Here is a 12,936-nt window from a genome sequence, read left to right as displayed (position 1 = left end):
TGATGCGTCTTACCAGTGTTGAAACTGAATTCTTTGCATTTATTACGTCCCAGAATGCATACATTGCAGGAAGTGCATGTAAAGAAACCCACAGGGGGTTTCGGTAACCAGGTGTTGTTTGTCTTCTGGGTGGTCACATAGCTAGGACATAGGGACCTTCTAAGTGTAAGTCCTCTTCTATACACTAGAGAAGGTTTGTCAGTGATGGTGGTACGAAGTCTGGGGATATCTGTCAGTAGGTGCCAGTGCTTTCTAAAAGCTTTGAAGATTTTGTCACTGTGTGCGGTATAATTTGTGAAAAAACTGATTCTTTCACCTGTTTTGTGATTTATGCCAGAGTTCCGACTCGCCCCTCTGTCAGTTTGTAGGAGAGTCTGAGTTCTGGGAAGTTTAAGGACTCTACGTTCAGCTCTGTCCAGAACGTTGGGGTGATATCCCCTGTGTTTGAAACGCTGTTTGATGTCATTAATGTTCTCCCTAAATCCTTGTTCCTCACTGCATAGCCGTCTGGTTCTTACCATCTCCCCATAAGGTATGTTGGAGATGACGGAGCTGGCATGCGCACTTGAGGCATGTAAAATACTATTGCATGCGGTCTTTTTTCTAAACATGGTGCTATGTATTGTGCCCTCTCTGATGTAAAAATGGATGTCTAGAAAATCAATACTTTCCTTGCTATATGACATCGTTAATTGCACATTAAAGGAGTTATTGTTGAGGTACATTAAATACTCCTTGAGCTGGATTGCCGAGCCGGACCATAGACACACAATATCGTCTATGTACCTCCCCCAGAAGACGATGTAATTGGTCCAGGGGGAGGCATTCCTGCTCCATGCGTGCTCCCTCTCATACCACCCCATGAAGAGGCCCGCATAAGAGGGAGCAAACCTGGTACCCATGGCTGTACCTTGAAGTTGGTGGTACCACCTTTCATCGTGTTTGAAAAAGTTATTAGTAAGGATTAGCTCAATCATCTCCATGATCATGAGGTTGTATGAATAATGGTCAGCCCCTTCCTTATCAAGGTAATGTCGGACAGCCAATAGCCCCAATTCTCTTTGTATGCAGGTGTATAGTCCCACCACATCTAATGTGACGAACATAAGGTCATCGGACCATGTAAATCCATCCAGTTTTACAAGAATGTCCTTGCTGTCTTTGAGGTAGGAGGGTAGATTGACAACATGTTTTTGTAGTGTGATATCGACAAATTCAGACATTCGTTCTGTCGGGGATCCCACCCCCGAGATGATTGGTCGGCCTGGTGGGAACTTCCCACCCTTGTGGACCTTGGGGAGGATATATATGCAGGGGTAGCGAGCCTGGTAGACAAAGAGGTATCTGAATTCATTTTCAGTTAACAGGCATTCATTCTTCCATTCAGTCAATCGGCCATTGATGTTAGTCTGTAGGTTTTGGATAGGATTATACTCAATAGGCTCATAGCATTGCTGATCTCCTAGTTGTCGTGCTATTTCCCCCATGTAATCCTCAATATTCATTACAACCACGTTGCCACCCTTGTCGGCCTCCCTGATCACAATTTCCTTATCCTTCTGTAATCTATTCAGGGCCTCCCTCTCCTGTCTTGTCAGATTGTAACGATTTTGTCTATGTGGGCCAGTGCTCTCCAATCTATATAGTTCCTCAGTGATTTTTTCCCCAAATCTATCGATATTGGGATGATATCCCCCTTGTGGTACAAATTTTGATCTACATTTCAAACCAGTATCACGGTTACAATCCTCAGTAATGTCTAAATCATTTAAAATAGTTTGCATGTCAGGTATCTCATCATCCTCTAAAGATAATAAAGTTTGTACATGTCTAATGTCCTCGATGGTTTTATCAGTGACAGAGACATTTGAAACATGAGGGACAGGAAAAGCTGTTTGCTGTGAAAAAAACTCTTTTAATTTTAACGTACGAATAAATTTGTATAGATCAACATGTACATCAACTAGGTCACCATATTGAGTTGGACAGAAACCTAGTCCCTTCTTAAGAACAGTGCATTCGTTTATGTCTAATTGCCTGTGTGAGAGGTTGATGATTTGAAGATCCATTGGTGAATTCTGGGCAACCTCCAGACTAGTACTAACCCCCGTGGTGGAAAGTCTAGTTTGGTTCTGAGGGACCAGGGCCCCATCTGTTCTTAATCCTTCTTGGAGCGCAGTCGCATATTGTGACTGTCCGTTCCTCCTGTAGCGCCTCCCGCCTCTCCTTGTTTTCTGGGACCCTTTCTCTGTTGTCTGTCTCCCTCCCTTAATCTTTCCAATTCTTTCTGGAAGTTGGTTGCTCCTACCCCTAAAGGGATCTCACTATTTAAGGGGGCTGAGCTGTTGCTCTCGTTCGAGGTGAGTGAGGTAGTACTATTAGATCTATTGCCTGTACTGTCTTCTCTAACTCTTTTTCTATCTCCCACAGTACTGGTATTGTCATACCTTTTTGCAAAGGTATAAATCCTGCCGTCCCTGTAGTCTTTATCATCTCTTTTAATCTTGCGCATTTTCTTGTCTCTCAGATATTGTTGATGCTCTTCTATTACCTTATTAAGGATAGCATAATTCTTATCAACTAGTTCCTTACAATCCATAGCTTCAATTACTTTTTCTAGCTCATCGATTTCTTCCTGCAATTTCTGCCCCTTTTCATGTGCATGTTTAATTAATATCTTCATCATTGTTTGAGAAGATTTTTCCAAATTGTGTTCCCACTCTCCCAATAGTGGACCACTTAAGTCCTCAAACGTAGGAAAGATAAGAATTCTTAGCCCCCTGGGGATTTTGTTGTTATCGATGTATTGTTGGAGAGTCACACCGTCCCACCAGCGAGCAAGTTCTTGTTTCTTTATCCTTTCAAGTTTAACAAAACATGTCCGTAATCCCGAGTCTTGTTGTTCCACAGTTGGTGCAGAGGTAACTGCGCTGAATCCTTTCCCAAATAAGTCCTGTGCAATTTCTTCTCTTCTATCAATGAGTTTAGGCATGTTTTAAGGTATCCAGGGAAGCGTAATGGAGTGCAGGTCAGTCCAAAATAGACTTAAAGCAAACAGGATTAACGGCGGACTCCAATGACTGCACCTCCTTACTGAGTTCCCAATGTATATAGAATAGTATTAGATGATGGTGTGCATACTAACACCCCTGCATCCGCCGTTGATGGATGCTAACTGCCAAGCAGATCAATGAGAATTCAAAAGGGGTTTTGGGGTGGTGCACCACCAAGTAGGTTTGTCAGTAAATTACACCAAGTGGTCTGTAGTTGGTATATAAACAAAGTCTTTATTTTAATTCAGTTGTTGAAACAAAGCCTCAGCCAACGCGTTTCGTTCAAAACATGAACTTCGTCAGGGCTGGAAAGATGCAAAGAAACATAACATAAGTAGACGCACCGTACAAAACATTTAAAAATACATATAAAAGACATCAATTAGGAAAGAAACTTTTTTTGCAATTATTATCTTAAACAAACTAAAAGTGAATGCACAGGACACATCAGGAATATACTTTATCTTGTTGATATGTCGAACAACACACTGCCATGAGAAACTGACGTACACCCTTACACAAAAGAATAATAGGTAATTCAATATGCAAAGATGCACAGATGTGACGCCATGGTTCTACTAAGGATAAGCTTTTGATTTACTAAAGGTGGATGATTTAATTAGGGTGTCCCTATCTGGAACCTCTGACAGTATCTCCTTGCACATGGTCCGATCCCTTTTTAATAAAGTTCGTTATTAATAATATGATAATACCCAAGCCCCAAGCCAAGGGAGGGCTAAAGGCCAGGAAATGGAACCACATTGATATTAACGTCTTCTGTAACTCGCTGGCGAATTCGGTACCCACCAACCAGCCATCAGTTAACCCAAGTGAGGAAAACCTCACTGCTTGGCTAACAGCAGCTAGCAATAAACATTCCCCTTTTAGGATGATTAAAACAGCAAGGCATCGTGAGGCCCAGAGATGGTTCTCAGAAGACTTAAAACTTCACAAATTAGCCATGCGCCGAACAGAATGGAACTGGAGACAGAACTACTCCCCTGACAAAAATGACCTTTACTTAGCCCAAGTCAAAGAATACAAAAAAGCCATCCAACATACTAAAGCCACTTACTTCTCTACAACTCCACTAATAAATTGAAAGAAATATTTGCAGTAGTCACTGAGCTATCCAACCGTAACAGAGTTGCAATAAAATTAGCTCCCTCCCAGTCCCTTTGTTACTCTTTGAATACCTTTTTCATTGATAAAATCGTTACTGTTGAAGCCAGTATCCTTATCAACCCTTCCTGTGATGCTTTACCAACGGCCTTGACAAACCCCCGCATCCTGCATCAATTCCCCGCAATCAGCAGAGAAGCCTTCCTGAAATTACTGATCAGAGTTAAGTCTGGATCCCCTGCTGACAGCTGTCCCCCTCATATTTTAAGAGAAGCTTTTACAGCAAACCCTGACCCTGCTATCTCCCTTTTGAACAATTCATTAATACAGGGTTGTACCCCTAGAGTCTTTAAAAAAGCAGTCCTAGTTCCCCTTATCCAAAAACTGGAGCAGACCCCCTGATCCCACTGAACTATCACCCCATATCTCTGCTTCCCTTCATTGCCAAGGTATTGGAAACTCCTGTGACAAACTGCCTGTGTATTCATTGAATAGTCTCATTTCCTTGACCCTCACCAAGCAGGTTTTCGTCCCTCTCATTTAACTGAGGCAGTAATACTAACCGTGTTAGATGAACTAAGGTAGGAAGCCGACAAGAGTACCACTCAGGCCTTGGTGCTTCTACATCTGTCCAAGGCCTTCGACACGGTCGACCATGGAATTCTGGTGGACTGTGTCAGGGACGCAGGAATCCAGGGTCTGGCTCTCAGATGGATTAGTCTACCTCTCCCATTTCACAGCGCTTAGTGTTAAATTAACTTGTGGGGTGCCACAGGGATCTTCATTATCCCGCACCTGTTAAATCTGTATTTACTCCCTCTGATTCTGTCCCTAAGAGAAAGAAATGTGTGCACGTTTAATTATGAAGATGACCTACAACTGATCTTTACCAATAACAACACGTCTGATTCTGTTCTCAAATTCCAGACAACTATGCTACACATACGCATCTGGATGAATAGTACCACCTATATCCAGATGAAACTGAACTGATCTTGATAGGTGGTGGCTGTTACCCTTGCAACCTAAAGTCTGGTCAGTCGAGCTGGGCTCATTCCCAGTACCATCTTCTTCCGCCAAGGGTCTTGGGGTTACAATCAACTGTGACCTCTCCATGAAGGCCCAGATTGGGTAGGTAGTTTCAACCGGTTTCTTCCAGCTTCGGAAGGTAAGGCAAATCTGCAGACTCCTCACTAGGGAAGCAGTGGTTCAGGCTGTTTTATCTTTGGTCATTTCCCACATTGATTATGCCAACTCACTTTTTTTCGGCCTTCCGGCATATTTAACCAAAAGACTGCAGCTGGTGCAAAATCAGGCTGCCACACTGATTTTTCATCAGCCCAGATGGCAACACGGTTCCCCTCTAATGAGGAGGCTACACTGGCTCCCTGTAACACCACATTGTACATTCAAAATCGGGTGTTTCATCTTCAAATCTCTGCATGGCTCCTGTCTGAAATTTATTTCCAACCTTATTTAGTAATATAGACCTGCTTGCAATCTGCGCTCAACCCACCCGAACCTCCTGGTCACACCTACCTACAAATTGAAGAGAGTAGACGGTTGCAGATTTGCGGTTTTAGCTCCCCATTTTTGGAACACCCTTCCCCCTAACATCAGATCCTGTACAGACTTTCAGATCTTCAGGAGACTTCTTAAGACCTGGCTGTTTATCCAGGCATATGAATAACCTACCAGGGTCCACGCTACTCCTGTATTTAGTGACAAAAAAACGACTGGTGAACACGCGCTCTACAAATAATTTTAACACAACGTAACAGCCTCCAAACCTTCCTGGTCCGGCCCTTCATGATCATGGTGGCCAGTTGGTGGCAGGATCAGCCGTCACCTCCACCACTGGCAGTACATCATGCTGGACCGGTGGGTTCTTCAGATATTCCTAAGGGGCTACTCCCTCCCCTTCTAGACTACCTCTCCCTACATGCCTCCAACTTAACGACCAGCTGATAGAGGATCACCTGACTTTGCTTCAAAAGGAAGTCATGACTCTCTTGGCCAAGGGAGCCATAGAGAGGGTTCCGGCGCCAGAAGTAGGCTGTGGTTGCTGTTCCCGCTAATTAATGGTCCCAAAGAAGGAAAAGGGCCTGCACCCTAGCCTAGATCTCCAAGAACTTCTTCCTCCAAAAGGAAAAGTTCAAAATGCTCACTCTAGCTCAGGTCTTAGCTGCCGTGGACCCAGGAGTCTGGATGGTAGTGTTGGACTTGCAGGACGCCTATTTTCACATTCCTGTCCTGCTTGCCCACCCATCGGTGCTACCTGCGGTTTATGGTAGGCCACAAGCACTTTCAGTTCACTGTGCTGCCTTTATGCCTTACCAACGCCTCTTCGGTGTTCACCAAAGTGATGGAGGTAGTCGCATCACATTTGTGCAGATCAGGGGTGCCAGTCTTTCCTTATCCTACACGACTGGCTGTTGAAGGCAAGTTCGCCCCAGGTTGTCGTCTCCCACCTCCAGACTATGGCAAACCTTCTGCATTCGCTTTGGGTTTTCTATCAACATGACGAAGTCACACCTGACTTCCTCGCAGACACTCCTTTTCATCGGAGCTGTTCTAGACTCAGAACTGTGTCTGGCCTTGGAGAGAACTACACAGGACCTGCAGTTGTGGCTAACAGACCATAATTGGGTCAAAAGTAAGACCCCTCTCCCTTCCCCGACCATACCTCACACTACTGACAGATGTATCACTCCTGGAATGGGGTGGTCATCTGGGAGAGGTGGAGATCAGAGGACTCTTGTCTCCAGCGGAATCCGGACTCCACATCAAGTTGCTGGAGCTCTGAGAAATTCACTTGGTATTGAAAGCTTTTCCTCCTTCAATCAAGGGAAAGCTCGTTCGAGTGTTCAAGGACAACTCCACCGCCATGTGGTACAGCAACAAACAGGGTGGGGTGGAGTCGTGGACCTTATGTCAAGAGGTAATGCGTCTCTGGACGCATCTGGAACTGCAGGGCATTTCCCTTGTAGGTTCTCTGAACGCCAGGGCAGATAAACTCAGCCATTGATGCCTAGCGGGTTATGAATGGTGTCTCCATCAGGAGGTGACGCAAGGATTTTTCAGCAGTGGGAAAAGCCTTGGTTAGATCTGTTTGCCTTCGCTGAGATCGCGCAATGTCAGCAGTTTTAAGGCACTAGAGTTTCCAAGGCAGCACTCGCTCTGCTATGCTTTTCATCATGAGTGGAGCTCAGACCTCTTTTTTGACTTTCCGCCAATTCTACTCTTGTCCAGAGTGCTAAAGAAGATCAGAAGCGACCGGGCCCCAAGTCATTCTTGTGGCTGTGGACTGGGCAGGGAGAGTCTGGTACCCGGAGCTTCTGCAGCTGAGCATCGATTTTCCGAGCAGGCTGCCCCTTTGGGAGGATTTTCTAACAGCAGCAGGGGAGGGTCCTCCACCCGAACCCGTTAACTGTATGCCTTCTTGCTTGGAGATTGAGCGGTTGCAGTTGATAGCATTCAACCTTCCTCCCGCAGTCTGTAATGTTATTTGGGCAGATAGGCTTCCCTCTACCAAGACTGCGTACGCCTGCTGGTGGCACAAATGTATTAAATATTGTACAGAAAGATCTATTCATCCTCTTTCTGCTTCCGTCTCTCTAGCCCCTCTCTTTATTTTGAACCTTGTCCAGTAGGGCACTGCTCTGGGCACTCTCAAAGGGTACCTGTCGGCCCTGTCTGCCTGCTTGAGGCTTCCAGACCGATCCGCTTTTTTTTAAATCCCCTGTTACAGATTTCGTAAGGAGCTTGTACAGATGTTCCCACCTGCCCCTTTCCTCATGCCTCAGTGGGACCTTGATTTGGTTCTCACCTTCCTCATGTGTGCCCCGTTCGAACCCCTGCCCAATTGCTCCCACCGGCTGCTTACCATCAAAACAGCCTTTGTAGTGGCAGTAACTTCTGCCAGGAGGGTGAGCGAATTGCAGGTTCTGTCATCTATGCCTCCTTACCTGACCATCTTCCCTGATAAGTTGGTGCTTCGCACAAGGGCCTCTTTCTTACCACAAGTGGTAACACTATTCCACGTGGGGCAATCTGTCACCTTACCTCCATACCCCTCTAAAGAAGAGGAGTGACTCCACCATCGGGACCCAAAAACAGCGTTGTCGTTCTACCTTTACCGCACTGCTTTCTGGGTGGACGACTAACTCTTCGTGGGGTATGTTGGATCAAAGAAAGGTTGTGTGATGCAGAAGAAGACTATCTCGCGATGGGCTGTCCTCTGCATCAAAATTTGCTAAGCTGTGGCCAAAAAGCAGCCTCCTGAAGGCTTAAGGGCTCATTCCACCAGAGCTAAGGCTGCTATCATGGCGTTGCAACATGGTGTTCCAGTCCTTGACATTTGTTAGGCAGCAACGTGGGCATCCCTGCACACGTTTACCAAATACTACTACCTGGACAGTCAAGTCCGAAAGGACGGCCTATTTGTCCACTCTGTCCTGCAGGACTTCCTGGTCTAAAATTGTCTGCAGTCACTCATCTGGGTATGGTATTGCTTGGGTATCTTTTCAAAGGTAAGGAATCTGCGGCAGAGGTCTCTATCAGCTAGACAAGTTACTTACCTTCGGAAATACCTTATCTGGTAGAGACATGATCTAGCCGCAGGTTCCTTACCGACCCACCCATCCTCCCTGCAATGAGTACAAGTTTTTGAGATCAGAGTTGACCCCTTTCAGGGCCTTAGTTGTTCAGAAACACACCAATGTCAGTGCACTTCATGGGTGCACGCTTCTGGCTTGGAAACTCATCAGCATGTCGTGGTAGTGCCTATATAGTGACTAGGACGTCACAACAGCGGACATCACACGGAGCCGACTGGCGCGCAGGGGTATTGTTCGAAGAAAAATCTTCCGGATCCAGACTGAGTCCTGGAAGATTCAAAGGTAAGGAATCTGTGGCTAGATAATGTCTCTTACAGATATGGTAGCTAACTTGTCCTTTAAATCCTTTAAATCTTTCTTTTCAGAGAGCCCTGCAGCTTCCGTTTGCTACTGGCAGCTCCCAATTGTGCAATACGCTTTCACTCACTTTTATATATTTTAATTTATCGCTCCAATATTTGTGTCTGCCATTTTACACGTTTATACTTAATCACATTTGGCCCAGCTGTTTTTGTTTCACTTGTTGGGCATAAGGATTTTTATTTTTAATTTTACATTTTTTGCTGATGTTGTTAAGTATCAACAATGAGCATTGGCTAAGCCAGATGGTTGGTTAATGTATTTAGAGGGTGATACCTGTTGCCATTGCTAATGCTTGTTTAGTTAGACTTTGAAGATTAATTCACTTTTTGGTTAGCTTACAATGTTGAAAAGCACATTTCAGTTTTTGCCTTAGTGAGATAATTTGCAGTAGTGAGATCGTTATAGAATGAGATTGTGATCATAGTATCTGAGTCACAAAGACAATCCCTAGTATTACTCTGAACAGATGGCCTTTCTTAAATGGGCTAAAATTCTTGATGAAGTGAGTCGACGGGATGGGAGGGCGGTTTTGTAGCACTGAGTTGTCCTGATGGTGTTAACAGAATTAGAAGCTTAAAGTGATCGATGTGAAACTGCAGGTTTAGTTGCTGTCTCCAAATAAAAGATAGGAGTTTCCACTGAAAGTATGTGATTGCTGCAAATAAGGATTCTTCAGCTGTGTGTGTAACAAGTTTAATGTTGAAAGAACTTCCATGATGCATCAGGTAGGGATTATAACAGGTTCTTCCTGTGTTTTGGTCATGTTGAGAGATAAGCTGGAATTTCGTGTCTTCAGGACAACCAGGAAATGGAGGTCACAGGTTTTGTGCTAGAGTGAAGATTCACTCTGTATGCTTCTAATTTAGGAAAATAGAGAGCTCAGAACATTTAGTCGCTCAAGTAAGGTCTTAGTTACTTTCCTGATTACGAATAGGAACAGGTGTTGTATAGTTTGAGGAAAGAGGGTGTTTGAAGGGTACTAGAAATGGTGCTGATGGCTACTGAACATGAAAAAACTGCAGTGTTCACTACTTTTTTGCACAGTCATGTAATGTTGCTTTCTATGTTTAATCTTTTTATTTTTTTGCTTTGAGAAGAATCGAAAAAGCTCAGATTGCAAAAAGTAGAACCCTGGAATAGCGTCCGTGTGACTTTCAACATCCCTCGTGAAGCAGCTGAACGTCTGCGACTTTTGGCTCAAAATAACAACCAGCAGCTTCGTGATCTGGGGATTCTGTCTGTTCAAATTGAAGGTATCAATTTTATATTTCTTCACCTAGAGTCTGCCATGCCAGTACCTCAAACAGTATAATGCATTGTATTGAAGTGTGTCTTTAAGTAATTGGATTTTTGTGGACCTCTTATGTTGATTATGCTATTATTGATTCAGCTGTTGCATAATGAACATGTTTAATCATGTATCCATTCATAAAATTGGAATGTTTTAGACAGAATTACAAGACATTTCTATTACACAAGACTTTTTTGGAGGGGAAGGTGGGGTTCTTTTATTGTTTGTGAGAAACCAAAGACTTCATCATCCCAAAAATCTGGCTGATATTTTCTTTTTTAAATTTTGTTTGTTATATGTACAAATGGCAACTCGTAAAAGTACCTGAAAGAATATTTCCATATTACTTTGGTGTCTGATCTCCAGAATCCAGGCAGATAGATTTCACCCACAAAATTGATAAGTGGCTACTCAAATTTGCTCTCAATTTTCCAGATCTATAACTATGGTTTATATTTTGTTGTGTTCACTGTCGGAATTGTTTTCTTCAACAGCTTTTTATTAAGACAACTTCCATTGACCGCAAAAAAGGGAGACAGTAGTGAAAGCCCACATTTAAGGTATAATCGAAAGAATAATACATTGCTTTGAACATAACCTTGCCTACCTCACATAATACAGCAGATATATAAATAAGAACAAGAGGAAATAGGAGGAAAAACGAAATACCTTCAGGTTATATAGAACAACAGAAAGTTGGAAGATGGCAGAGGGTGCAGCCAAGTGGGATCTTAGAGGAATTCACGAAGAATACGGTTCTTGTTTAATATAGCACTATACTAGGAACATTTCTACATCACTGAGAATTTAGGGATATTTAATCTGTTGCTTGTATAACTCTACCTTTGACCATAGTCCATCAGAGGAAGTCCAGGAAATATCGAAGAAGCTTCAGGAAAAGATCATTACCCTGTCTCACAGATCTAACCTATTTTCACAAGACATGCTCAGCAACCTGTTAGCATTCTCCCAACAACACTACATCTCAGATTTGGAGGCAGTGTAATCGGGATACAGAGAGACTGTTCTCCCCATTAAAAGTAAGGATGACAAACCAACATTGATACCAAGACTTTGCTATATTGGTTTGAAGTGGACTTTTAGATTTTTTCGTATTTTCCTCATGACCTCCAACCAAGATTGCCTTTTCTTGTAGTAGTTCACCACCATACGCGTTAGTGACACTTCCTCTTCAAAACAGTGCCAACTATGTTGCTGAATCACGAATCTTCATTCTCAGCATATCTACAGGGTTCATAGGTAGATAACGAAATAAGAAATCACTAACGCCCAGTTTTTTGTCCAATCTCAGCTTAAACATATTTGTTTTTAGTCTTTTGTCGAGCCATTTAAATTTCGAGTGAAGGAGTCAAATCATCTAAATATGGACCTTGAAAAGCGGAGGTAATCTGTTCTAAAAAATCATTTACAGTGGGATCGAACAAATCTTTAATTGCCATATCATAATCAATGCTATATGTGTAGCCTAATTGTATAGCCTCGCTATTTCAACCTCAGATTTGCACATTATTGCTTCCTCTTCGATAAGCATTAAATCTCATAACTCTTACCATCAGTGTTTCTTCATCCCTATCAGCTTTTGCTCAGTAAATATTTACATTGTCTTCTTGACTCTTCAACATTTTCTCCTTCAACGTTTTCCCTGTCACAAGTGTACCTTTACCATTTTCTTTTCTCACCAGAGGCCATTCGCTTTTGTCCCTATCACCACGAGCATCAAAAGTATTTGCTCTTGTTACCTTCTCCCATTAATATCGTCCTGCATCGCAAGCGCAAATCAGTTTCCCCCCTCCCTCTCCTATCAGTAGGTCACATTGCAGTTCTATAGTCAAGGTTATTAATGTTAGTTATTGATGGAAAAATGCATAACACCCGTTGCCTGGTTCGGACTCTGCTTCTTAAGCTCTTACACAAAGTTATGCACAGAGGGTTTGGCATGCTAGGACTGGGCAAATTAGTTTGTCTGAGCTCCGAATTACCCACGGTTTTGGGGCAGTGTGGAGTTCTTGTCAGCTGCCAGACTTGGTTCAGTTGAAGTAGGCATATGGAGTGTGAAACTATGTATAATCCTGTTTAATCACAGTTGGTAAAGAAGGATTCTGTGTGGCCATACATATTTTATTAAACACTCGCCTGCTGAGGGTTTTCTCTGTGTGGTCCTAAACATTATGTTTGACCTGTGGCCATTTTTGGTTTTAAACCTTACTAACTTTTTGCTGTATACGGTTATATTTCTCACAGCCTTTGACGGTGTCAGTTCTGGAATTTTAAAAACAAGACCTAGAGATGAAAAATAAAGGCACAGTTTTGATGTCTCTCTCCTCATTCCTTCCTTCAGTCTCAGTTAATCTTATTGCCTCTGTTTCTGTTGTGCACAGTTCTCTAAATTGTGGTGGTTGTTGACTGACACAGAGACCAGCCACAATTGATTCAGCCTCGAACTCTTAGGCACTGTTTGCAGTGTGTG

The 12,936-nt window shown here is 43.3% G+C and overlaps 1 protein-coding gene across 2 annotated transcripts in view; it reads left to right on the top strand.

Moving 5' to 3' along the window:
• The window catches only part of NCOA6 (nuclear receptor coactivator 6), a 389,704-nt gene that overhangs the window by 115,756 nt on the left and 261,012 nt on the right, over positions 1-12,936 (top strand). For both annotated transcript variants that reach the window (XM_085619104.1, XM_085619103.1), the window contains exon 4: positions 10,255-10,410. In XM_085619104.1, coding sequence (XP_085475230.1) covers positions 10,255-10,410 — 156 coding nt within the window. The remainder of the gene's footprint in view (positions 1-10,254; positions 10,411-12,936) is intronic.

This window comes from Triturus cristatus, chromosome 7, assembly GCF_964204655.1.
Source record: "Triturus cristatus chromosome 7, aTriCri1.1, whole genome shotgun sequence".
Lineage (NCBI taxonomy): Eukaryota > Metazoa > Chordata > Amphibia > Caudata > Salamandridae > Triturus > Triturus cristatus.
Note: the sequence above shows the minus strand (reverse complement) of the source record. Positions and strands in the feature narration are given on the sequence as shown.